Source organism: Paramisgurnus dabryanus, chromosome 5 (genome assembly GCF_030506205.2).
Source record: "Paramisgurnus dabryanus chromosome 5, PD_genome_1.1, whole genome shotgun sequence".
Taxonomy (NCBI): Eukaryota; Metazoa; Chordata; class Actinopteri; order Cypriniformes; family Cobitidae; genus Paramisgurnus; species Paramisgurnus dabryanus.
In genome coordinates, this window is record NC_133341.1 from 33,397,486 (window position 1) to 33,425,359 (window position 27,874).

Sequence of the window (27,874 nt, forward strand, 5' to 3'; positions counted from 1 at the left end):
CAATTTTTCTTGCATTTATTATACAATTGAAACACAAATCAAAATAAACACAGCATGTAGGGAAACAGGTGACAAAAAATGAAAAGGCAACCATAAAAAGGTTACATAAACAGAGGTTTTGGGATGAAAAAAATAAATCAAGGGCCATTTAGAGTTAACGGTACATGAGGAAGAGTATAAGAGGAAGAGTTGGAGGTTGTGATCTTTACGCTGGTTTAAGTTGAGTGTAGTCAACAGTGTAGTTGTTCATCCTGGAGATTGTGATCATCACAGTGAGCGTGTGGAGACGATTCTCCCAGCCGTGTGTTTCCATAGTGACAGCGAGATGTATTTCATGCTCTCAGTGTCACGCGTGGGGCTGACAGCATGCTTGATTTGCACAGACGCACGTGATGGTCGATGAAGACACACGGGAATCATGGGGCATCTGCAGGTCTTTAATGTCCCACAGGACTGAATCGTCTCAGTTCCTTAGGAGTCAAACACACTTGGAGGATTCTGGGATAGTGGATATAAACATTCACAGTTGTCAGGGTGAAGGTGTACAGCATCTGAGGGAAAGCTGTGAGCCAATTAACATATGGGGGCAAAACTATCCGAAGTTTAAGGGTTGTCCCTTTAAAACACGTGTTTTTTTTGGAGGCAGAAAGAATTAATGTGTGCACTTCATCAAACAAAACATCTCAGATTCGCATCATTTATAAGAAAACTTACAGTGTTAAAGGACAAGGCTAGAGTGAGATCAAGGTGAAAAAAACAAAAGATTGAAACCCAAAAGATTCAGTTATTCAACATGTGAAAATTGGTTAAAATGTAAAAATATAACCCTAAGTTATAAGTAGGGTTGCAAAATTCCAGGAATTTCAAGGCTGGAAACTTTCCATGGGAATTAATGGAAATATACAGTAATTAATGCAAACATATGTGAATTAACGGAAATATACAGGAATTAATGGGAACATATAGAAATTAACGGAAATATACAGGAATTAACGGAAATAAACAGGAATTAACAGAAATATACAGGCATTAACGGGAACATATGGGAATTAACGGAAATATACAGGAATTAACACGAACATATGGGATTTAACGGAAATATACAGGAATGAACGCAAACATATGGGAATTAACGGAAATATACAGGAATGAACGTGAACATGTGGGAATTAAAGGAAATATACAATAATTAAAGGGAACATATGGGAATTAACGGAAATATACAGGAATTAACACGAACATATGGGAATTAACGGAAATATACAGGAATTAACCGGAAATATACAATAATTAACAGGAACATATGGGAATTAACGGAAATATACAGGATGAACGTGAACATATGGGAATTAACGGAAATATACAGGAATGAACGTGAACATATGGAAATTAACGGAAATATACAATAATTAAAGGGAACATATGGGAATTAACGGAAATATACAGGAATTAACACGAACATATGGGAATTAACGGAAATATACAGGAATTAACCGGAAATATACAATAATTAATGGGAACATATGGGAATTAACGGAAATATACAGGAATTAACCGGAAGTATACAATAATTAACGGGAACATATGGGAATTAACGGAAATATACAGGAATGAACGTGAACATATGGGAATTAAAGGAAATATACAGGTATTAATGGGAACATATGGGAATTAACCGGAACATATGGAAATTAACGTAAATATACAATAATTAAAGGGAACATATGGGAATTAACGGAAATATACAGGAATTAACACAAACATATGGGAATTAACGGAAATATACAGGAATTAACCGGAAATATACAATCATTAACGGGAACATATGGGAATTAACGGAAATATACAGAAATGAACGCGAACATATGGGAATTAACGGAAATATACAGGAATGAACGTGAACATATGGGAATTAAAGGAAATATACAATAATTAACAGGAACATATGGGGATTAACGGAAATATACAGGAATTAACCGGAAATATACAATAATTAACGGGAACATATGGGAATTAACGGAAATATACAGGAATGAACGCGAACATATGGGAATTAACGGAAATATACAAGAATGAACGTGAACATATGGGAATTAAAGGAAATATACAATAATTAACAGGAACATATGGGAATTAACGGAAATATACAGGAATTAACCGGAAATATACAATAATTAACGGGAACATATGGGAATTAACGGAAATATACAGGAATGAACGCGAACATATGGGAATTAACGGAAATATACAAGAATGAACGTGAACATATGGGAATTAAAGGAAATATACAATAATTAACAGGAACATATGGGAATTAACGGAAATATACAGGAATTAATGTAAACATATGGGAATAACAGAAATATACAATAATTAACAGGAACATATGGGGATTAACGGAAATATACAGGAATTAACCGGAAATATACAATAATTAACGGGAACATATGGGAATTAACGGAAATATACAGGAATGAACGCGAACATATGGGAATTAACGGAAATATACAAGAATGAACGTGAACATATGGGAATTAAAGGAAATATACAATAATTAACAGGAACATATGGGAATTAACGGAAATATACAGGAATTAATGTAAACATATGGGAATAACAGAAATATACAATAATTAACGGGAACATATCGGAATAACGGAAATATACAGAAATTAACGGGAACATATATGGGAATGAATGGAAATAAACTGTGAATTTGAAAATCTTGCAGCATAATTTTTGTTTAAAACAACAAGATTTAATGCAATTTTATTTGAATTTCTCCCCTACTCATTCCTCACACACAGCACACTGCTTACTGAAGGAGCATTGAGGCCACACCCCCTACATGTACTTACATTTATACATAAAATAAACAGATCATTTTTTAATAATGTCAATATGGTCATCCGTGCATGTATTCATGTAAATTACGTTAATTAGTTTAAAACGCCTTTGTGCTGTGTGTAAGCTAGTGTACAACAACATTATACCCCTGTTAAGACAAATACTAACTGAGAAAACATTTAGGTGAGATCATAACAAAAGTACCCAAACGTTTGGACACCTTAGTATTTTTTATGTTTTTGAAAGAAGTCTCTTATGCTCATCAAGGGTGCATTTATTTGCTCAAAAATCTTTCAGATTAAATTCATATAAGAATGATTTCTGAAGGATTGTTTTTGATCAAATAAATAAAAAGCTTGATGAGCGTAAGTTTCAGGATTCTTTTATTACCTTGCATGCCTGTCTGCTATTGACCAAACTCAGGTTTGTTTATGATAGAGTTTATATACATTTCCAAATAATTCCTGTCAAGTTTCCAATATTTCCAAAATTCCCCAGAATAAGTTAATATGAAAGGTCTCCGGGAAATTTACCGAAAACTTTCCCCCCTTTTGTAATCCTAGTTCTAAGTAAACACAGATTCTCATTTATGAAACATCAGCAGAATAAAACTCTTTCCTGAACATTTCACATAAATGTGTTACACAAACGAGTCTCATTAAGAGGAAACAATCATTTGTCTTCTTTATCATTTCATTCATCAACAGATTTGAGGCCAAAATATCTTTCAAAATATTACATAGTAGAAATGTGTTGGTTCAAAATATGATGCTATTTTCACAATCACATGTTTTACAAATGTACAGATATTATTTATGTTTTGTTGTTAAAGTCGGCTATAGTGCAGTGTTACTGAATGAGAAGAGTTTAAAACAGCCATCAGGTTAAGATCACAGTTGACTTTCATTTGTAAAATACCTGGAGTTCATTGATGATGATGAGGAGGAGGAAGATTAGGTGATGGTCCACATCTAAAACACTTCACACCACACATCTACACATAGCTAAAGAAACGCACATATTGACCAATTCTGTCAAAATGATAAAGAAACATTGTTTTAAATGTTCTGAGTGTGAAATAAGGGTTAGTAGAAAGGATTTCCTTCTGGTTTGTATTATTAGACAATAATTGAATCTAGTAATGTAAAGTATTGACTGATTTGAGGGACTTCAGAGACATTAAGCATCATGTGACTCTGGGCCTCGATTCATAAAACACATAAAAGCATTCATCTGTAAATGACTGAACACAATTCAGATATTATTCAAACACACACGCTAATAATAAACTCTTTTTGTGGGTAAATTATTGGTAAATAGCAAACTTCCAGAGGAAAGCCTTTATAATGAAAATAATCCTTCAGCTTGTCTTTGATGAATAAGGCCGGATGTGGAAGATTTGTGTGAAGATCCACTTTAGACATTTGACAAATGAAAGACATTCAATCATCCGTGCATGCCATCACACAACACACAATACACATATAGACATAGACACACTAAACTAAAGCTAAACTTTCCCTAACCTCATTAAGTATTGTTGTAAAAGAGCTCAGTTTCTGTTTGTTTTAGGTAAAACCTCTGGAGCAGCAGATGAAATCGGTCTGTTCATAACAAACAGATCTTTAGTTTTAGGCCAACGGAAACGACGGAAACGGTGTGAGGTGAACCAATGTCACCAAATCCCAACCTAAAGCTGTGATGCTGGAAGAACAAAACGCTGCCAAGGTTAGGCACTGCAAAAGAAAAGTGCTATGAATGAATGGACCTGATGATGTCACACAGTCAGTGATGATGTCAAACCCTGATTGGTTAGTTGAAGTTCTAGAGTTCTTCATAGTCTCCGCCCTCACTGTTTACCGGCCCGTCCCCGGCGAGGAACGCCTCCAGATCATCCACAGCTCCTGATTTCTTGCTCTTTGATTTCTTCTTCTTCTTTTCTTTCTCATCCCCTGTTCCAGACTCTTCTTTTTCCTTTTTCTTGTGTTTGTGTCGTTTCTTGCTGCTTTTTTCATCCTCCTAGAAACAAAAAAAGACTTATTTCACATACAGGTGGTTTTGACGCACGGTTAAAAGAAAAATGTGTTAGTGGTTGATGGATATGAGCCTTAAAATCTATTTATTATGGCCAAATGTTACAGACACATCAATCTGTCAATAATACAATAAACATTGATATCGTACGTCTTTGCTTTTCTTTTTCTTCTTCTTCTTGTCTTTGGTGGAGTGTCTGCTCTCGTTCTCTGTAAAACAGATGAAGGTTATGAAGTCTTGCTGTTTGGAGAGATACGATGGACAGGTAGGAATGTGTGAGATCTGTCAGGTGTGTGTGAAAAGAGCCGGGTCAGTTTAAAATCAACAGCGCGGATAAAGAGCGCAACTAAAGCTGCCTTTTCATTGGTCAACAGAGAAAAGAAAAACTTCATGAGGATAATTTTCACAAACCCTGTCACGTTTCGGCTCTACATTCTTGAGATGTGTTGACATACTAGAAACCCAAGTGTGCGATCTGCTACTATCCCTAAGAGCAAGTCAATCTACTCACATAAAGTAATAATACCTATAAAATGATTTGAATCAGTGAACATCAGTATAATACACAGATAATCTCTGTGTCGTTACCATCTGGGTCTTCACTGCTGTCTTTGCTCTTAGGCGTCGTATCTTCAAACCCCAGGCCAAAGAGATCAATGTCACTGTTGAGACCTTTGAACGAGCAGCTAGCAGGTTTGTGCAGCTCTGGATGTCCAGTTAACACAAAACCATCATCAGATCCATCAAGTTCATCATCTGGTGCTGGAAAAGCCTCCTATGAAACACCAGAGACAGCAGAATGTAGCTTTAAATAAAAATACAAGCTGACAACAAATATACTTCTTGTTTTAAAAAAATAAAGGACAAATATTGTATTATCCTGAATATATGATTATATAAACCCTGATTATAAAATGACCCCCCCCCCCCTTCAAAGACCAATTCTTGGCTTTTATAAGTCAAATGGGACCAGTTAGGTTCTCCACATTCATTTCACATCTGAATTTAACAATTAGTGTTGCAAAGGAGTGGAAAGTTTCCAGTAAATTTCCAGAAATTTAATCTGGGAATTTTGGTAACATTCCAAATTGGAAACTTATCAGGATTTTATGTGAATTATTTGGAAACTATCATACACAAACATAAATAAACATTTAGTTTGGTCATAAGCAGACATACATGCAGGCAAGGTCAGAAAAAAATTGATGAATCCTGATAATTACGCTCATCAAACTGTGGATTTATTCGATCAAAAAAATTCAGGCTTGATGAGAATTTAAGAGTTTTTTTTAAAAACATTAAAATAGTAGTAATGTGACCAAACTTTGGGTGATTTTTGGATACTTTTTAAATTATACACTGACATAGAAAACATTTAAAGGGGACATATTATGAGATTTTTTTTAAGATGTAAACTAAGTCTTAATCTAGGTCTGAGCAAAAATGTGCCGTTTTGGGTGTGTCATTTAAAATGCAAATGAGCGGCTGAAGTGCAAACACCGATCACAATGATGGTAATTTGTTGCAATTGAAACTCAATTGTGCTGTGAATTATTTTCTCTCTCTCTCTCTCTCTCTCTCTCCGTACTAAATGGTTGTGCTGTGGTTGGATAGTGCAGATAAAGGGGGCGGTATTACCTTATTCTGACATCACAATAGGAGCCAAATTACAATGACCTATTTTTTCACATGCTTGCAGAAAATTGTTTACCAAAACTAAGTTACTGGGTTGATCTTTTTCACATTTTCTAGGTTGATAGAAGCACTGGGGACACAATTATAGCACTTAAACAGTCAGATTTTCATAATATGTCCCCTTTAAGTGTATTTGTCTTTACGAGGGTATAATGTTGTTGTACACTAGCTTACACACAACACAAGGAAGTTTTAAACACATTTATGTAATTTACGTGAATACATGCAAAGATGGACATTTTGACATTATTTTGTGTGCAAGATTAAAGGAGGGTAGAAATTCAACTGGAAGTGCATTATATCTTGTTGTGTTGAACAAAATTATGTTTTAACTACATTTAAGTTCCCTGTTATAGGAAACACTGCAATTTTTTTTAATTCCCGTTAATTCCCATATAAACACGCAGCCTATTAATATTTCATTAACTTGGTTGCTTCAGTCCAGGTGAATATGTTTACGTGTATTTTGCACTACCTACCAGATTTTTTGTGGTCGTACGGTTTGATTGACATGTAATAGTCTAGAGCTTGAATACGACAATGTTTATTGGGAGGTTTTCCATAAAAAAAATGTTATATTCTTATATTCAGCACAATATGGTAGTTTTCTGTGCTAATGAGTTAAATGTCACACAGTATTGTCTCTAGCTGTGTCCCAATTCAAAGGCTGCGACCTTCTAAGGACGTATTTTAAGACCGATTGCGTCACAGCAGCGCGACTTCAGGCCAGTAAGGCCGTCCCAATTCAAAGGATGCTTAGAATGAAGCCTCAAAATGCGTCCTCATTTCTCCGCGCTGTTAAGGATAGAACGAATGGATCCTTAACAGCCGAGGATATCCCAAGAGTCATTGCACCTCTGCAACGGCTGCGTATAATGGGTGGATATTCTAAAACAAACAATTAAAACCTTTATTAAATAAAAGTGTATTTATCAGAAAACATTTTTTCTTGTCACTGTTTTAGAATTATAAGTTATGTTTTGTGTTAATAATATTCTTTTTATGTTGCGTATATTTATAAGATTGATTAATTTGGTATACTGTTGACTAGTTAATATACATCAACGTGTCATATTTCTAAAATAAATGAATGATTTTTCTGATGTCATATTTATTTTAATAAGTAAGAAACGTGCAGGTGGGCGCGTGCAGCAGGTGACGCTAATTATGGGTCCTCCGAAGGTTAGACCGTCTCATTTCAGTTCTCTTCGCAAACTTCTGAGGCTTCCACCTTGAAAGACCGAGTGCTCACCTTTTAAGGTCGAATGCTCATAAGGTTGCAGCCCTTGAATTGGGACACAGCTTCTGTATCAAATATGCATGAAAAAGTAAACAAGGTCAATTTCACATGTGACATTTTCATATCAATGAAACTCTACCTTCTTGATTTTGGGTAAAATCTCTTCGCTTTCAAAGTCTGGGTCATCCATGACAAATGACAGCATCTGAGTAGCGCCAGGAGCCTCATGATCTGAATCAGAGTCAGCACCCCCTATCTTCTGACCGAGTGGCTGCAGCGCAGGTCTTGTGTTTTGGGATCTCTCGGCTGCTTTTGACCAGGTTTGCTGCTCTCTGACAGAGTTCACTAAAGATCTGAGAGATAATTGAACATTTCATTCATGTATGAATCACTTCCTGATCCTGAATCAGCTGCTTATTCATCTAGATTCATCTATTATTTTATAATGAGCAAACACAAGGGAAGAGGTAACAATATTATCAAGTGATGAAATTGTTTTCATTAAAGAAAATCAGTGATTATCAAATCATAATCATTAAAACTTTAAGTCAGGTCTCAGCATGTTTGTCTTTCTATTAATAGTAAGAGAGCAGGCGGTTCTCACTTATTTGTGTTCAGTGTGATGTTGTGGGGAGCTGACGGTAGAGATGAATCTTCCTCCTCTTCATCACTTGTGAGGGTGACACCGATGCTCGGCACAGCCGCTTTAACAGCAGGCTGACACGGTGCTCGGTCATCTGGATCTAAATCATCCTGGAAACCAGAAACCAAAGGATTTCCCCGTCCTTCTCCATCACTGAAGAACATGAAAGAAATTAAAACCAAGATAAAACAAAAATAGGTTTTCATAAGAAATTATTAAAACTCGCCTACTAATGCAATACTATACACACCTGTCACTATCCAGGATTGGAGCAGATCCTGTAGGTTTGCTCTTTGATTTAACCGCTGATGTTCCACCATCTTCCAGAAAACTTCGCTGCAAGCTGACATCCGGCACAAAATCATCCACGCTTTGAACATATCCAGAAGGCTTAGGGCCATCAGAGCCTATAGTATCTGATGAACATAAGAGAGTTCAATGTGCATCGGCAGACAAAATGATTTTCATTGATGTTTACAGTAACACCAGAGAGTATCAGATTGGGGCTAGAACATAAAAGACCTACTGGAACTGTCCATTTGTGAAATCAGAAGTAAAGACAAAAACCTATGAATGACCACATGAACCCCTGATGCTGTACCGTGTGTATATAGCTGTGTTTCCATTGCCAAACTCCCATATATCATTAAAACGTTTTAACGCTTGCATGAGGTGGTTTTTCAGGCACTTTTAAAAAAAAGTGTACATCGCAAAACTGCAATGAAAGATTTTATTTTCGTATAAGGAGATGTACGGCACTTGGACACAGGCCGGGGACTGATCACCCCTGGCAGGGTCACCCGGGTTAAAGACTGTTAATTAAAGACCTGAAACACCTGTCGACCCCAGGTTTTTCCACTGATGACATGTCCAAGTAGCACCAGAAGGTGTATGTTAGAACAAAAATTTGCATTTTAAGGTCACCTAGTGCAAGCAATTCACAGAATTATTATTTGAAGATGAACTCAAACCTTCCAGAAACACCATAAGACGTGTCTGCTCCCAAGTATAAAAAAGCTTGCCTTGCCAATAATATTTGTATAACACTCCAACACTCTTTTGATTCAAAATAATTTACTATTACCTCCAACAAACACCTATTACTCACACTATCCAAACCAAACCGAGCTCGGGCACGTTTGACCCCCAAAGCCTGGTTCATTTGACTAGTGTGATCGCTCTGTACCACGCCCAGGCGCGGATTGGTTAATCACGCCCCGGCCGGGTTGCAGAGGTGGGCTGGAGCAGGGTTCCCTTGGGCTCAGGCACATAAAAACCTTTTAATGCGCGCAGCAGGGTTAAGTAAATGTCAGAGCTGCACACGTCGCAGATCAACTAAGCATTTTGATGACATGTGAGAGGGCTGTGTGTCATATCACCCTGTAGCCCAAGACAGCTTGCCCAATAAAGCTAATGCAGGGCTGAGCCTGGTCAGTACTTCGATGGGAGACCTCCTGGGAAAACCAGGTTGCTGCTGGTAGAGGTGTTAGTGAGACCAGCAGGGGGTGCTCACCCTGTGGTCTGTGTGGGTCCTAACACCCCAGTATAGTGATGGGGACACCATACTGTCAAAAAGCACCGTCCTTCGGATGAGACGTTAAACCGAGGTCCTGACTCTCTGTGGTCATTAAAAATCCCAGGATGTCTTTCGAAAAAGAGTAGGGGTGTGCCCTGGCATCCTGGCCAAACTTGCCTGTTGGCCTACTAATCATCCCTCATACTAATTGTCTATATTACTCTGTCTCCTCTCCACTAATAAGCTGGTGTGTGGTGAGCATTCTGCCGCAATATGGCTGCCGTCGAATCATCCAGGTGGATGCTGCACATTGGTGGTGGTTGAGGAGATTCCCCCATTCATATGTAAAGCGCTTTGAGTTAGGGATGTCCCGATCCGATCACGTGATCGGAAATCGGCCCCGATCACATGGTTTCAGACTCGATCGGGATCGGACGTTACCTCCCAATCAGGACTCGGATACATATGCAGGGTTTAAAATCCATTAAGTTCTCGCTCTGCTCCGCGCCAGTGTACGCGCTGCGCTGGTGCGTGTGAACTGAAGAGAATAGGCTTGTTCGACTTCATCCGGCTGCCGGTTCTTGTGGTGCTGCATGACGTCAAAGTTCCGCGAGAACGATTTTAAAGCAAACTCCTCCGTATGATTTCGCGGATCACTCTCGCGGTAGTTTGACGTCACCAGGCTGTCGAGTGTTGCGGCGCCGCATAAAGTCGAACAAGCCTATTGACGTGCTTTCATTCATAGGCTTCACACTCGTGCGTGCAAGGAACCCAAGACAAAACCGCATTTTTACCGCTCATTTAAACGACGCGTTGATCGTTATTGTCAACATGTGCTCAGACGCAGTTCCGCGTCTCACTCAGAACCTCAAGAATGCGCATTCGCGCAGGATCATTTGACATTACTGTAGAGATGAGAGAAAGAGAGGTAAGAATGGTGCCCATGTCGAAAAAACTTAATAGAAGTCTAGAAACAAAGTATTAAAGTATGTATAGCCATGTCACTCATCTCATTACAAAATGTTAACTAGATAACTGGATACAACTGATTGTATAGTTTAATAAAATAATGTATTTTGATTATACAAATCAATTACGACCTAACTATAGTGATTGTTTAACTAACAGCTGACCAGCTTAGGGAATCTCTATGGCTAATTTATAAGATATATTGCTGAATCAGTATGTTGTTTTTCTTGTTAATTTAGTCTTTTTGGGTAGCCTATCTTATGCCTAGAATGAGTCAAGGAGGTTGAGTCTTATAACTTCATTCAAAGTTTGATCAATTGTGCATAATGACATGTGCAACAAATGCATATAGGGTGTCAGACTCATAGATTTGCATAATTTAAAGTTCAGGTTTTAAAGTTTGGGTCAACATGTGGCACAGCTTTAAAACTGAAACTTATAAAATCCTATCAGAGATACAAAATGTCATTGAAACACACCCAGTGGCTTTGCTGTCTTAAACATGTTACCCCTCGAACCCTCCCTCCCAACAGAGCCTCCCCACAAAAGAAACCCCAATTTAACCCCTGAACATATATAGTATATATTCATTATTTTTTAACACATCTGTAGTTATGCGCTGGCACAGAGTTAGACTCTTTTGACTCCACACAGAAACAGCAATGCGTGCGGCATGACATAAGGAACATCCTGGACTGGTTCTGTTTTTTCGCTCTTCTTTATTCTTTTTTTTAATGTATTATAGAAGTATCGGATCGGGACTCGGTATCGGCAGATACTCAAAATCAAATGACTCGGACTCGGACTCGAGGGCAAAAAAACCTGATCGGGACATCCCTACTTTGAGTGCTGCAGAAAAGCGCTATATAAATGTAACGAATTATTATTATTATCACACACCAAACGACTCAGAATAAAAAACACAGACTTCACATTATGATGGGTTCCAATTTTAAGTGAGCGCTTTACTTCCTGCTTTTTCAAAACTATCTTAATAAAGAAAGCACGCCCGGGCTCGGATTGATAAAAGTACAGAGTGAGTGCGTGCATCTGGGGGAGTAGGGAGGGGTGACAATCGGGCTAGGGCATGGTTTGGTTTGGATAATGTTAGTGTGCCCTAAGAGGCTTTCCTTGACATTAATGTTTGGATAATAAGACTTTTTTCTTTAACAAAGCATTCACATAACTCGTCTGGGTAATATACTTATGCCGCAATAGCTAGCCTGTCTGGAACCAAGCAGATATTAAACCACAACACTGTGTGACACTTGCATTACATGCAAATGGCCCCTACGCTAATAGGATTTTTTCTCTCTCTCTCTCCATCTCGTCCTCGATCCCGAGGACAATGAGACTAACAGACCCAGTTCCGGCCGAAGGTCAACACGCCACTGATCTACTGGCCATCCTTCAAACGTGATGCCTGCCAAACGACCACCGGCTGAACCCGTGTAATCTCCTTATCCATTAACATATATTTACATATATATATTTACATATATATGCTAAGATTAAACTGAACAAGTGAGCGTAGTAATATGTAACGTATAGAAGGGGGTGCTAGATTAAGCCAAAGTCGGCTGAATTTATATATATGTGTGTGTGTGTGTGTGTGTGTGTGTGTGTGTGTGTGTGTGTGTGTGTGCATATTAGGGCCGGGACACGATAAAATTTTTTAATCTAATTAATTAGAGGCTTTGTCATTAATTAATCGAAATTAATCACATTTTAATCACATATAAATATTTGACCTGAGAACATTGAGAATTTATTTTTTCACATGGATTTTTAGTATACCATGAATAATGACTGAATACATAAGCTTAAGCAACAAAATATTGTTTATTTTTGTTCAACCAAGTCGTTGTACTCGGAGTCGGGCTAATGTCCACGCTAGCTGCTACATGTTTTGCATTGAGATGATACTTGAGGCTCGATGTGCTGCGGGTGATATGTGAATTCCTTGTTGCATAGCTTACACACAACCATGCTCTTATCGACGCTTCCATCCGTTCGTTTTTTATAAAAAAAAAATCCCATCCACGGGGCCAACCAAAGCGATCTCATCAGCTTCTTCGTTCATGTTCACTGTGGTGTGTTGTTGTCTCAAGTCATGAACGCTAGTTGGTGCTCCAGTATAATCGGTCCGCCGAAACTCATCCAATGAGAAATGTTCCGCGGCGCAAAAATAAGTGCAATTAAAACGCATAAAAAATGTTTAACGCGTTATTTTTTGTGTAATTAATTAATCTTAATTAACGCGTTAAAGTCCTGGCCCTAATATATATATATAAATATATATAAATTCAGCGGACTTTGGCTTAACCTAGCACCCCCTTCTATACGTTATATATTACTACACTCACTTGTTCAGTTTAATCTTAGCTGCTGTATTTTGCTACTTATGTTGTCTATCGATATTTCTGTGTTTCCCCTGCTTCTACTAATGTATACCTGCTTTGAAACGATTACTATTTGTGAAAAGCGCTATATAAATAAAATTGAATCGAATAATACTCTTATTTCTCCTTCGGTTATAAATAATGCCTAGTGTGGTGGATGCTTAGTAAACCAACCAACCGACATCAGTCGGCGTAATAAATGACTTATCGCGAAAGCAAAAATGTAATTAAAGGCAGGGTATCTGATATGATCCAGAAACATTTTTAGTTATGCTAGTTAAAAGTCACCTCAGGTCCTGATAGCAGTCACTATGTTAAGTTGTTTAAATGTATTTTTATAAATATATGTCATCTGTGAAAGGCACAAGACCAAAACATTTTCAACAAATCATTGAACTCGGACCGAGCGCAATTATTGGACGCATGCGATTTTTGCTCCTCTTTTGTGAACATGTTTTGCATGCCCCGTTCACGCAGACAAAATACGTCATCAGCGCGCTTAGATATTCTAGTTTGATGAAACATTGCGTTGCTTATGAAGTTTGTGTAACTTTACGAATTAGCATAACGATTTTCATGTTTGCAAACTACTATGTGCGAAAATGTGCTGTAACTGATTCTTATTTAAAACAGATGTTTATATTTGTTTTTCACTTTGTACTGCACAGTTTTCTCACTGGTCTGTGCGTGTTCATGGGTTTTAGAGGAGGTGTGGCTTTGGATGGCGATTTGAATGGAGGGTTGGATTGTGATACCCTTTTAAAATCAGACACCCTGCCTTCACAATAGTTTCATAGTCAACATTTAGAAAATAACGCTAAAGTTTTGCTCATATCTTTAATGGAAATGCATCTTATATGTGTCTATGTGATGTGTGTTAATGGGTGTGATCTGAAGCATCCCCCTGGATCTGCAATGCAGCAACAGATGCATTGGTGCAGAGCTGCTCGTGTGTTCAGTAATGGCTTGGCAATGGCAGACCGGTGTTATCTGATAATGGCTCTTTAGTATTCACTTTATACCACAATCCATGTAGTCCCTCAATAAATAGTACACACACACACTCACAGTAGCAAACCTTCTTCTCTAGTTGTAATATCGATGTAAATCTGTGGTTCAAATCCAAAACAGCTCATTAAATCTGCTGAGCTCACACCAAAAACAGATTATTTTATAATTATTATAAACATCAAGAAACTGTAGAAATAACTGTACTAACTTTAGACTAAAGCTACGTTTCAGTTCATCTAATACTGGAAATAGTTTTTGGGTCCTGTGTATTTTTATTACTAGCAGTATATCATACTGTAGCTGTCACACTTTTCTTATTATAGAGCATCAGTGGGATGATGTGACTGTTTATGTAGGGAAAATCCAGAAGCGAATTAACATTTTAGCAATAGCTGGGTTTCCATCACACTGATTTTATGCACATTTTGAAATATCGCATTAAAAACGAGTGATGGAAACGCCAAGTTTCTAATAAAAATCCCTTAATTCGCAAAAAAGTTTTTATGCTCGCTTGAGGTGGTTTTTGGCTTGTGCGTTAAAAGTAAATGTGAATAATGGGAGATGGAAATGCATTTGCTGAATAAATTCTGACATAGAAAACATTAAACCCATGTGACTGATGGTCTAGCTGTATCAGCTGACGTTTTCTTTATCATATATGAGGCTCGACGTCATCTTAATGTCCTTGCTGTTAGTGCCTGCATCAAAAATACTGCATTCCTTCTTGTGTGCACAGCATTCAGTTTGGCAATGACAAGCTGCACTGATAGTTAATTTATAACTTAATGCACATTTTCTAAGCGTGCCTTGTTTTATTTACTGTTGGTTATTAGGTATACCACAGTCATTCGCTCGAACAGCTTGATGGAAACAAACCTCATTTGCATTTGTATGTTTTTCTTTTTTGCACATTTTTCGATTCGCTTCATGGTTGGATGGAAATCCAGCAAGTGAGATTTTTAAATGGGCTTATGGTTTAACTCCTTATATAAGATCTTGGGCTAACATCAGCCTAATATATTTTCATGTTTTATTCTACGACATTAAACACATCAGTAATACCCTCACTCGTGACTTTAACATGTCTTTAAAAGGGCGGTTGCTACATGGGACTTTAACCTCCTAAGACTTGGTGTGTACACATAGGTGGACATCCCATTTTTTTATGTTTGCACCATAACACTTAATTCTGTGTAACTGGAACCTGTTGTACACAAACATGGACAATTACACTGCTTCATTTTCAAAGATAAATATTTGATTATTATAATTATTGGTTCTTTCTAACCCCAAAATAGCTGGAAGAAATCTAAAAAAAAGACAAACCAAAACTTGGGTCTTAGGGGGTTAAATGTCATCATGCATGAAGATCTCAAAAACCAACACAACATGGGCACAGTTCCCATCCACAGAGTATTTTCTTATGGGGGAACATGTTTTTAAATGTGTTATAAATGGTGATGACATTGACGTGGAGAGACCGTGGTGTAGTTTGCTTGTAGCCTAAAGTTAGTGTTTTATTTTTAGTAAACACATATAGACTTCAAAATTAATAAAAGTTGTGTTCATCTGTAAAGATTATCTTGTTGGACAAAACATGCAAGTGTCAAAAACTTTTGTTTAAACAAAAAGCTTATTTTTTTGGGATAATCCAAAAGTCTACGGAAAAAAGTAAATGGTCTTTTTGGCGAAGGAACAAAGTTGGCCTACAAAAATACTCTGTCCTTGGAGCACAATATTGTTGCTGTAATTTAAGAAATGCACCTGATTTGTCTGGTGAGGTCTCTGCTACGGAGGATCCAAACAGACGTGACATGAATCCTCGTTTCTGTACAGGAGGTGCTGCTGGAGCTGCAGTGGGCATCGGTGCAGCGGCTGGAGGCTCTTGGGTTTGTGATGCTGTCTGGGTCTGTGGTAGATGAACAGCTGATGTCTGGGCAGCAGGGTGGGGTATAGATGCAGGAGGTGGAGGTGCAGATTGGGTGTGGCCGGTGGGAGGGGCCTGTGGAGTACTGGGGCTGGAGTTATTGGGTGAGGCGGCTCCTGGCAGCACCACAGGTGACTGGGAACCCGAGGACGGACTCTGGCCATTAGAGGGCGCTGGAGAGCCATACGCTTTACGAGTCTCCATCACTTCAAGAAATCTGCAAATACAACAATGAAATTTTACTTTGGTAACACTGGTAAATGTTGCATATATAAAACGTGCATCTATGATTTTCACAAAAATGCCTTTCAGAAAATGTTCTTCTTTAAATTATAAACATACAAATATACCAAATGAAAGAACAGACCCTCTGCTTTCCAAACAAAAACACCTGTTTCATCCTAACTTCATTTGTTCTCTTTTTATCACCTCTCAAATATGGGTAGGTTTCTTCAAAAACACCAAATCTGAGCAAAAAGCTGAAATAATTGCATTTTTGATCAAATTCAGAGCAATGATCAAATCATACACAGAGTTTGAACTGGTTTTGCATCAGTGGATGGTTTAGTGTTTAATAAGTTGAGTAAGAGCACCACCTGGTGGATAATATTGCTGTAAAAACTCGGGAAGTGTTTTCTCTTAATTGATGAGATAATTTGTCAATGGTGGAGAAAGAGTTAATACTACATAAATACTTAACTACATCACTACTAAATTTCCTGTATTTTCTGGTTGTATTTTAATAAATAGACTGAGAAATTATTATTTATAATGACTATACTATTGCAAAAACAACAAATCTAATGGTGGCCTAATGAGGCGCACACACCAAAGTGAATTAAACGATTTGCGGGAGTAGATTTCATACAAAGTTAATGCAAAGATGCAAACAGACGCGAACTCACACAGGCCAATGTGAATGGCGCAAATTGGGCGGCACGATTGCTCGCAAATATTCAACTCAAGCAAAAAACGAGCATGACACAAAGTTAAATCCCGCAAGTAATCTACAGCAAAGAACGCGATGCTTTGCATTTGGTGTGTACGCAGCATAAGACTTTTGCACAGTACTTTACATTAATACATGTAAGAAATAATTGACGACGGGCTGCTGAAATATAAGAAAATAATGCACATCCAACGTGGTTATGCGGCACAACGCGAAGCGGTATTATTTTCTTATAATTCAAAGGACCGGAGTCAATTATTCCTCTTATACCATGGTTACCAAAAAGATTGCTCTGGTGCCAATTTTAAAGACATTTTAAAGGTTAGGTGTGCGATATTGAAAAATAATCAACACCCATGGAACATTTCTAAACCAATCAGAATAAAACATTCAACAGCCATGTGGTGTAAATATATATTATATTATACTTAAGATACAATTGCAAGTATAAAGCAGATCTGCGTGTCCATTAATGTCAAGCTGCTTGTCCACTCACATGTCATAGTTTTGGTCTTCTGTCTCCTGTTGAACGCTAAGCTCCTCCAGTGTGGCATCAATGTCAAGTTGATTTGTCTCTAATTGTCGTAACAACGTTTCCCTCTGTGAACACAAACACACCACACATCAAACACAGTGATCTGAATTCAGTTTATCTTCTTGTCGTTCGGTTTAGTGAAGCTGACCTGTTGTTGGGTCAGAAAGCCTTGGGTCAGACAAGTGAGAGACTATGATGAAGAATAATAGCATGAAGAAGTAAACCGATCTCAACACAGAGCTGAAAGTTTCATGAGCGTGAGGTGCTGTAGATCACAGCGGGACGTCACAATTACAACAGCTGACCGAGCATGCAGCTCTGTGTTTGTAATATAACATCCAGCACAGTACTGTAGCTCATCCAATGTTTACTCGTATCTACACAGGTAGTGTTTATGATTCTGCATGTTTATGAATCTGCAAGTCTATTGGGTTTTATTACCACTCTATGATGGACTGGTAAGTTAATTTCATTACTAGGGTGAATAAAATGTCAGCTGAAACACATCCTCTAACCCGCTGACTGTAGACTAACAGCAGGAAGAGAATGAGACGTGTGACACATAAGACACAGCGGTCAACACTGATCTAGTTTAAACCTGCCTTATTAATTCATGCCATCCAGGCAGTCTCAAGAGAGACACAAGGAAGATTATAAAGTTACAACAACATCACTACCGCTAATGTCAGAGTTTAAGACAAACATAAAACATCTTTATAAGCCAAGTAAGATTATAATTAAGTTTTAAAAAACTAAAACAATTCAAACAGAATTGACACAGACCCTTAATCTTCTGTGGGTTTATTGAATGCATGATATCATTTGATGCACTAATCCTAATCTACCACACTATTCAGAATAGATCATATTTTTGTTTTGGGACATAACCAGATAAAAACTTGTGTGACGTGTCGTGCAAATGTGGGGTAAAACCCAATCATGGCTGTATTGAGTTTCTATTTCGCAGGTGCCGTGTGCCGACCCCAGCAAAATGCCACTTTCCTAGTTATTTAAGGTTATAAAAAATGCATATTTTGACAAAAAATTAACTAAGGTTTATTACAATGTGAATCCAAAATGTTTTTTCTCATATGGCAATATAATGCTGATATACAGGCTAGAAAGTGGAAAATACCTCAATATGAATTTGAGCTCATATCACCCACTCCTTACTACACATAGGATGATCCAGACGCAAACTGACATATATGTGACAAGATCTTTCTCTGACCTGCAGCTGAAGGAAGGGTATGTTGAAGAAGCGATGGAGGTTTTTCAGACCAAAGCCATTCTTCATGGAGGACTCTGCATAGTGGATGTGGGAGGAGCCTGGAGGTCTGACATCAGACAGGATCATGAGAATTTGATTATAATAACTGACAGAAATATGTCACCAATCCATGCAAACTAAGTTGCAATGAGTTATTTTATTGTAATTTTACATTCTCTATTAACAGATCTTTAAAATGATGTATGATCTATTGGAATCTAACAAAAAAATGACAGAGCTACACCTGTTTCAAATCGACAGTCAGCAAAGTCAATTTTGAAGTAACATCAGCTTATAGCTCTTAGTAAATCTTTAAACATCAAACAAATCCTGCACTTTTTTTCTTTTAAAACTGAAACCAAAACCTGAGACACACAAATGGTTTGCTTTTGATGGGTACGCACCCTTTGTGTTAGGAAAGATTTAGGAAAGTACACCTCTGAGAAAACATACAATAAAGATCATTTTAGATGTTTTATTACTATTTGGAGCATTGGGATCACTAGACGAGGGCTTAAGTTACTTATTTTTATCAAAACCTCAAATTCGCGCAAAATTGAATTTTTTCCCCATCTTTTACTTACTTACTTATTCATTTAGCTGACGCTTTTATCCAAAGCGACTTACAATTGCTAATTATGTCAGTGGTCGCACACCTCTGGAGCAACTAGGGGTTAAGTGTCTTGCTCAGGGACACAATGGTGTGTCACAGTGGATTCAAACCCGGGTCTCTCACACCAAAGGCGTGTGTCTTATCCACTGCGCCATCACCACCCCACTTTTGCTCAAAATTAGACAGTGTGCATAAACCTCCTAAAACCCAAGCTTTGGTTTGTCTTTTTCAGATTTCCTCCAGCTATTTGGAGTTAGGCAGAACCAATAAATATAATAACCAAATATTTTTCTTTGAACATGAAGCAGTGTAATTGTCCACGTTTTTGTACAACAGGTTCCAGTTACACCGAATTAAATATTATGGTGCAAACAACAAAAAATGTGATGTCCACGTATGTCTACACACCCGGTCTTAGGAGGTTAAGATTCATTTATACATACATATAGTATTTCTTGCATGCCATAAATGAAAATTTAAAACTTTAAAAAACAGCAAAAGCATTACTGGAGTAACTTTTAACAAATCTTTAAAATTATGTCAAGTGGATCTGAGAAAGCCTCCTTTCCGGTTACGCACATTGTGTTATTGTATTAAATCCTGACAAATCAAAAGGGGCAGAAACACAACAAAACTTATGCTGTGAGATTATTATGAATTGGGTTACAATGACAACAAAGTTACAGTTTGTACTAGTGTTTATAGAGATCTAAAACGATAAAAAACAACAAAAAATTATATAGATTATCGTAGTCGTTCTCTATGAACTTTGGCTCTGTGTAGTAAATGCTGCTCCATCTGAAAGCAGGTGATGGCGATTTACTACTTATCAAGGAACCGGCTTTACTGATGAAACACAAGAGAGAATCGCAGGCGATTTATTTGCACAGCCCGTTTGTATGCTCTGCGCTTCTAGGATTTCACAACATAAAACTAAACTATTGCCATCCAACAGTTATCCATAGATTTGAAGTAAGTGGATATTGGTATCAGCACAGAAACGTTGTATCAGTGCTTTCCTAATCTGAACCAATAGTATAAGTTCAGTGCAGGACTGTGTTTGCTGTCAGCAGATGCCTGGAGTTTGACTGACAGGTCCTGGTTTAAAGGTTATAAAGATTTTATGTTGAATGCACTGCTCACCTGTTCAGACTATTGATAAAGTCTTTGATGTCATCAGGTAAGATAACTCTGTGTTCGCCCATGTCGCGCTGGTTTCCCAGTACACACACTGGGATGTGTGTTGGCACTTTTGGTAGCTCCCGAAGGATGTAGTTGAATGTCCTGCATCAAAGACAGACTCGGTAAGGAAAAAAACCATACTTCACTTATTTACAGTACTCTAAAATAAGGGTGCAACCTTTTAAAATAAATTATTCAGAAGTGATACCGGTTATTGTGAATCGACAGGTTATGGAGTGGACCTTGAATTAATGACTGACTGAATCTCTGAATGTTTTAAAAACACTGTTTTTAGATCTGTTGTGGTATTTATGCAAAGTAGCACATCAGTAATTAGATTATGCACCGTATGTCCATGTTAACAAACAATTAAAAAACTTGTAATACATTTTTTGTCTGTCTTGATACAAGTAATCAACTCAGTAAATAACATGGTGATATCTAAAGGTAAAATGGGATTCTTCTGGGCTTTTCTTTCCTTTCTCAGAACATATGGAGGATACAAAATCAGTTGAGTTTGTTTCTGTTGCAATTTGTTCACCCTCTTTCCTAAAACACCTGGACTAATGAGCGATTTAAATCCGATCAGGCATTACGTTTTCCTCGCCGTCCCTGCGAGCGCTGCTCATGGTTGCTTAGCTACGAAAGACACAACGGGTGTTTAGAAACCATATCACTGTTATTGAAAGGAAATATACTGCGAAATATTTTGATTCTTTGTCTAGCCCTATTATGGCAGTTTCTAAAATTCTGATTCTGAACAAAACTTTATCAAGAAGTAAAAGAAAACCAGGAGGATATGACAAGACTTCTGTTTAGTCTTAACCAGGTTCGCAATTTGGTCACTAAAGGTTACCAAATAAAATAAACCCAGACCCTTCTTAGAGGAAATTTTATAACAACAAATATAACAAACAAAAACATTTACTCTGCAGCAAAACACATTCAGATAAAACACAAGAAAAGAAGAAAGATTCTGCTTGGGTTCGTTTCCAACTTCATGTTTATCCACCAATAACAAGGCAGTACTCTCATTTTACCATGTTTACATCCACATCACAGATTTTACTCAATATAAAACAACATAAAACAAATCTGTAGTTTCAGTCTGGGCTGCTTTAGTATTTGATAATGTTAATGTATTATTACTGCCAGAGCTTTGATATTTGACTGAACACCAGACAGCAGTAACAGATTTTATAATCACCAGTTACCCTGGCATCATGTTCCTGTTTTCTGTTATTATTTAGAAACATTGGCTCAGTTCAAGTGCTTTCTACATAATTGATCTCAATATCTTCATAAATAAAATAATGATGGGTCACTTTGGACTATAGAAAAGTTTCAGATGAACAGTAGATTAATGCAGACAATGTTAACCAATCACAGAATAAAGCAGCAGGCTAGAAAGCTGGTTTTACAAAAAAACAGCCTAAATAATGTGTTGGGGTCAAAAAACAAAGACCGACTGACAGAATGCAGGGCAAAAACAATGAGCTGAAAGATAAACAGTTTCATGCAGATGCTGATTTTAGGTTCTTTGTTTTGCTATCACTTGATCCAGATCATGGACGGTTGAGGTATCACAGAGAGCAATGATGATAAATGAAGTTATAAAGGTACAGAAGATTGGAAAGATGAATGAATATGGGATTTGGAAAGAATACAGTAGAAACAGAAGGACAATCCTCACCACTGTTTAGTGATGTCAAACATCATGATCACACCATTACAGTTCTTGTAGACGTCCAGGAACTCTGCATCAAGAGCCAGCTCTGTATCTGACTGCACAGAGAGCAAAACATCCCCACAAAACCACAGCAATCACTTCTCATTTACTGACTGATCAATTCAGCATGCAATTTTCAGATGTCTGGGTCATATTAGACTACAAAATAAAAATGAAGGAATAAATAAAGAATGCTCTAGTGAGGCCATTAGACTGAAAATATAAATTAATTTAAGAGCAGTCAAATACCTCTTGAGGTTCATTTTCAAGTTTCAGATTCTCTCCACGCCGTTTCCCTTTCCCTGCAGTAGTTTGACAAACATGGACATTACAATTAGTGTGGCAGTACATCATTAAATGACTCTGAGATATAATAGTCATGCATTTTTACTCATCCAGCACCCATCAGAGACGACTAACTTCATTTTAGTTTCCCCTTATAGACATAAAGTGCTAGGTTTCATTGTTTTTCTGCTACGCTAATGATTCTTTATGTGCTCTTCTACTTCCACATTGGGATGCCCATCATGAGGTACCCAGGGATTACACCAGCTCCAGGCCGGATACAGCATCCCATAAGGATGTCAGATAACCCAAAACCAATGGAAGATGATGCCAGACCATGGAAGGACTTTAAAGGACTTCGCACGACACCATTCTGAACTCCTATTTGAAAATAAATTCCATCTGTAGTTTTGGGTTTCTTACATTTTTTCTTTACATTTTGTCATTGTTTAATATATGTTGAGTTATATGCATAATCTATTTTGTGCCTTCTGTAAAGCTGCTTTGCAAAAGTGTAAACTGTGAATATCGCTCTGAAAAAAGTTTACTTGTCTTACACTTCAGCTTCATGGGTCATATGATGCGATTTCATGTTTTCTTTTGTCTTTGGATTATTAAAAGATGCTTGTACATGTAGAAGATCTGTAAAGTCAGACAGATTAGTCTAAAACTTAAAGAGATATTCTTTCTTAAAGTGAAGGCTAATCCACGCCATCCTAAAACCCCACACACATATCTACGTCACTGTGTGGGAAGTTTGGCTTAACACCGCCCAAATGTATACACAAAAAAAGGTCATAACTTTTAATTTCACTGCAGTATTGTTGCTGCCGGTGCCATGTTGTGAAGACGCTGTGTTTTGGAAGCTGACATTCCAAATATTCCATCAGTATTCGGCCAATAACAACACACCGGTTAGCTAGCCAATTAGAGCTAACCGCAGTTTTCAGAACGATTAGCTTTTTAAAAATCCCCGCATCTCAGAAAGGCAGGGCATAGAGGAGCAAAAATAATCTACGGTACTGTTCATAGAAAATTGTGTGATTTTTTAAACCTTAAACCATGTAAGCACATTACACTACGCCAAATACACAAAATAATGTTCTTTAAAGCAACATCATATAACACCTTTAAGTGTTTTACACACTTATTTAATATTTTGTGTCTAGTTTTCTGTGATTTCTTAATTTTAATGTAAAGCTGGTTTGAAACAATGTAACATTTTACAAAGTTCTATATGAATACGTTTGAGTTGAGCTGAGTATTAAAAGAAACATTAATCTTATTTTAATGTAAGTACACACACCAAGTCCAAGAATAGCACAAGCTACTGAGCGTCACATCTATTCTGAGCAGTTTTATAGTAAGATAAGTCAAGAACACAGCACACATAAACACACAGAGTTAATGTTTAACTACTCGATTACTAAATAAACTACTGCAGGACAATCTGTTCTCACCTACAGCCTCTGGGAGAGGAACCTTTTGCCCTTAGAGTATTTGCAAACCAAGAAAACAAGTACAGCAAGTCATGTTTAATTAAAAAAATTTAAATTCAAATATTTGTGTGCAAACTTTTATTCCATTGTGCTTTATAGAAACTCACCTTTATCAACCACATCCCAGACTTCAACCTTCACAACATCATCTGTTGCTGAAAGATAAAACACAAATTTAGAGAGATACTGTCAACAGGTTCTCTCATATCCGCACATTAGCAACATTTCTTACTTTTGTAGTTCCAGTGAATGCTGGTAACTTGAATCTCCTGGGTGGGAATGTACTCCTCCAAAAACTTTTTCCCTTGCAGTCGGTGCCAAAGGGCACTTTTACCCGTGTTCCTGTCTCCACGGATCACTATTTTCACTAAGACAGGAAAAAAATAGAAGAACGATTTTGGGCGACAAATCTATTTTTACACAGATTAAACCATCTCATCACACAGAAACATCATAATAATGATTCTCTCATACTCTGTGATAGATTAGACTCTATTTGTATTCATCATAGCATCTACCCAAATTGCCTTTATTACCAATGAATTGCTTGGTGTCTTGGTGTGTCTAAATAAAGATACCTCCAACAAGTAGAAGCGACTGGAAAAATAGGCCAGTAGGTGGGTGATCGTGTATCACTCATCCATTTTTTATTAACACAGAGCTGCGGAAACAGCTCGACGAGTATTCACAGCGAAATCAATGAGGAACCGCCAACAGGCTTTCTGCTGTAGCATTGCATGTCAAAACACAACCTTAAGAGAGATCCATCTCACTGGCTGCCAAAAACACGCTTGTCATATTTCACATTATATCAAACAACCTTACAATCTGCATAAAGAAAAGAAAGCACATTTTAAGACAACATTTTTAAGTACTACTAAGCAGATTTCCACTCTAAATGTATACGATATAATGATTTTTACTCACTATTTAAATAATGTAGTTATTCTTTCTGCATACATCTGACAAAAATGCATTACAAAGTGCTTTGTTTTCAAAATAATCTCACAATGTGTTCCTTACACAGACCTATGCCCGTTATGACTTTAAATTCTTTCTTTTAGTTTGATGTGAAATACGACTTTGACATGTCGATGAAGATAAAAGCGCTGCCTCACAATTAGACGTGACTAATCGTTTGCAGAATAAAAGTTTTTGTTTACATAATATATGTGTGTGTACTGTGTATAATAATTATGTATATATGTATAAATATATAAACACACACACACATACATGTATAATTTTAAGAAATAATATATTTATTATATATTATAAATTATATATAAATATAAACATGTATATACACATGCAAATGTTTTTTAATTATATACATGCGTGTGTGTGTATTTTTACATAATTATTATACACAGTACACCCACATATATTATGTAAACAAAAACTTTTATTCTGCAAACGATTAGTTGCGACTAATCGTGAGGCAGTATTACTCACAAATGTATATTTCAACAAAAAAAAAAACTCAATTTAATAGGCAAATATTATACAGTAAATAAACAACTTTCAAGCCAAACAGATGTCTTCAATACAATTTCTCCCCCCAGAAGAGAAAGAACATGAACACAGTAAAGTGCTTGGCAGAAACTGTAAGGGGCTCTGATCAAAGAATAAATGAGATTAAATGTGAAACTCTTACTGTTGTATTGTACGCCCTTGGCGAAGCGTCTCTGTAGACTCTGATTCATGGACTGCAGGCCTGCAGGAATATTTCTATCCCTGAGCTGCGCAGCTTCAGAGCCGACCAGCTTCTTCAGAGCGGTAAACATCTTGAGCTCCTTAGCACTCCAAGAATACTCAAGACTTTTTATGGTTATACTGGTTAAACCGTTAGGATTGCGTCAAAAAAGTTCACAGTTTTCTAAATGGACACTGACGTTGAAGGCTGTCGTCATCTATATGATTTCCACTGTTTGGAAATGCAGTTCAAAAGTGGAGACGTCTTCAATATATTGAGCTCTGGAGGAAGACACATCCATTTGCAGAAGTTGACGTTTTACTTTAACAGTCCTAAAAAATTTTCATTTGAGCTACTGTAAACTTCGTGATGATATCTGGCCATCCTGGTTAACTGCCATCATCTGTGGGACAGAAATGTGATTGTTTTAGAGTTATTATATCAGACTCTGGTATAATTAAGCCATCACACACATATGACAAATTACCTCAAATTAAAGAAACAGTTCATCCAAAAGCCAACATTATGTATGAGGAAATTCCCAAAATATGTATGTAAAGTAACATACATGGTGCTTGTCATTTTTGAAGAATAAAGTGTTTGTTTTTATTGTTTGGAAAATGAGCAAGAATTTTTAAAACAAATTATATGCAAGAACCATGAATAGACTTTCATCTATTGGTGATTTATTATGTCACGACTTAAAAAGCATTCAGCAGCAAACTACTATATATTCATTTTTACATTATAATGTAACAAACAGTAGCAGAAATAACATTACACTATATACACAAACTAGTACTACAGTTTACATTAACATTACCAGGGTCAGAAATCAACCAATTTTGCTTGGGCAAAAGTGCCCCACACCCGTTATCTTGCACACAATATAATATATTTTATTATAAATAATTTTTGGTTATAGGTTTAGTAGAAAAATTGTACATTAGTGTTGTACTGGTAGTAAAAATACAAAAACAAAGGCAAAATGGAAATGTCCTTCTAGTACTGCCAGCAACTTAATGTAGTGAAACATCAAAAACATCATCATAATTCACTTCACAAGATTAAAATTCAAGTTCAAAGATCAGAAACACATTTAACAGACAGATCTATACAACACAGCAACACAAACTATATTTAGTTTTAACTCTACACATGCGACTGAAAGAACCTTAACACATAATGATCGCAATTTAATATATTAATCAGAAGACATACCACACACAACACTTCAGTTTATACTAAACAGATGTATTTATCCCGTCATAAACTGATCTACATATGCAATAAAACTCAAAGCAAAGCGGTTAATTTTACTATAACCATAGGACTAACCAACAGCTTGAGAGCTTTATATTTACTGTACACGGGTGAAATCGCTCGGTATCGACGTGGAAGATTGTCAAGCGCGTTCATTCAGTAAGGGCCACGCGCCTTACACACACACTCACTGACTGACTGACTGACTGACTGACGTCTAAAGCGAATTAAATCCAAATCAACAGTGAAACCCGGACTCGTTAGTCTCGTTACCTGATCCACGCTCTTCCTGTGGGACATTTCACCTGCATTCTGTTGTTTGCTGCGGCTCACAGACCCGTGAGGGAAAACATTTCCGTAGCATCTCCCTCTCTCTCATCATCAGCTGTGGAATGCCGTGAGGAGAGGTAGAGGAGCGCGCGTCGAGTGCGCGCTTGTGCTGCAGCGCCTCTAGCCGTAGGATGATGTAATGACGGCTGTGTGGCGCCTCTAGCGGTGGAGTGACGAATGAAGGCAAGACTCGGTCTTTGAAGGCTGCAGCCTCTGAAGTCCACGAAGTAAACTGAAAT

At 37.3% G+C, this 27,874-nt stretch overlaps 1 protein-coding gene across 3 annotated transcripts; it reads right to left on the reverse strand.

The window, feature by feature from the left end:
* On the reverse strand, positions 1–27,848 carry rabl6a (RAB, member RAS oncogene family-like 6a). Of its 3 annotated transcripts, XM_065251191.2 has the most exons (17): positions 27,579–27,848; positions 26,004–26,445; positions 24,579–24,713; positions 24,454–24,501; positions 24,308–24,337; positions 22,812–22,864; positions 22,527–22,618; positions 20,795–20,935; positions 19,000–19,105; positions 17,730–17,833; positions 16,122–16,501; positions 8,710–8,875; positions 8,421–8,612; positions 7,956–8,169; positions 5,470–5,656; positions 5,032–5,090; positions 1–4,866 (listed from the first exon to the last, which is right to left on the reverse strand). In XM_065251191.2, exons 2-17 carry the CDS (start codon positions 26,131–26,133, stop codon positions 4,672–4,674), a joined length of 2,232 nt encoding a protein of 743 aa, XP_065107263.1. In that variant the 5' UTR covers positions 26,134–26,445; positions 27,579–27,848; the 3' UTR covers positions 1–4,671. The 3 variants fall into 3 exon arrangements, with proteins under 3 accessions (XP_065107263.1, XP_065107265.1, XP_065107264.1); XM_065251193.2 differs by lacking the exon at positions 24,308–24,337 and having other exon boundaries at positions 27,579–27,846; XM_065251192.2 differs by lacking the exon at positions 24,308–24,337 and having other exon boundaries at positions 22,812–22,867; positions 27,579–27,845.
* Between the last annotated feature and the right edge of the window lie 26 nt (positions 27,849–27,874).

Coding starts and splice junctions, on each gene's coding strand:
- rabl6a (XM_065251191.2), bottom strand. CDS start 26,133: ATGTTTACCGCTCTGAAGAAGCTGGTCGGCTCTGAAGCTGCGCAGCTC. Junction 20,936..22,526: donor TTTGACATCACTAAACAGTG/GTGAGGATTGTC, acceptor TCTTTGATGCAG/GACATTCAACTACATCCTTC. Junction 19,106..20,794: donor TTTATCAATAGTCTGAACAG/GTGAGCAGTGCA, acceptor GTCTGATGTCAG/ACCTCCAGGCTCCTCCCACA.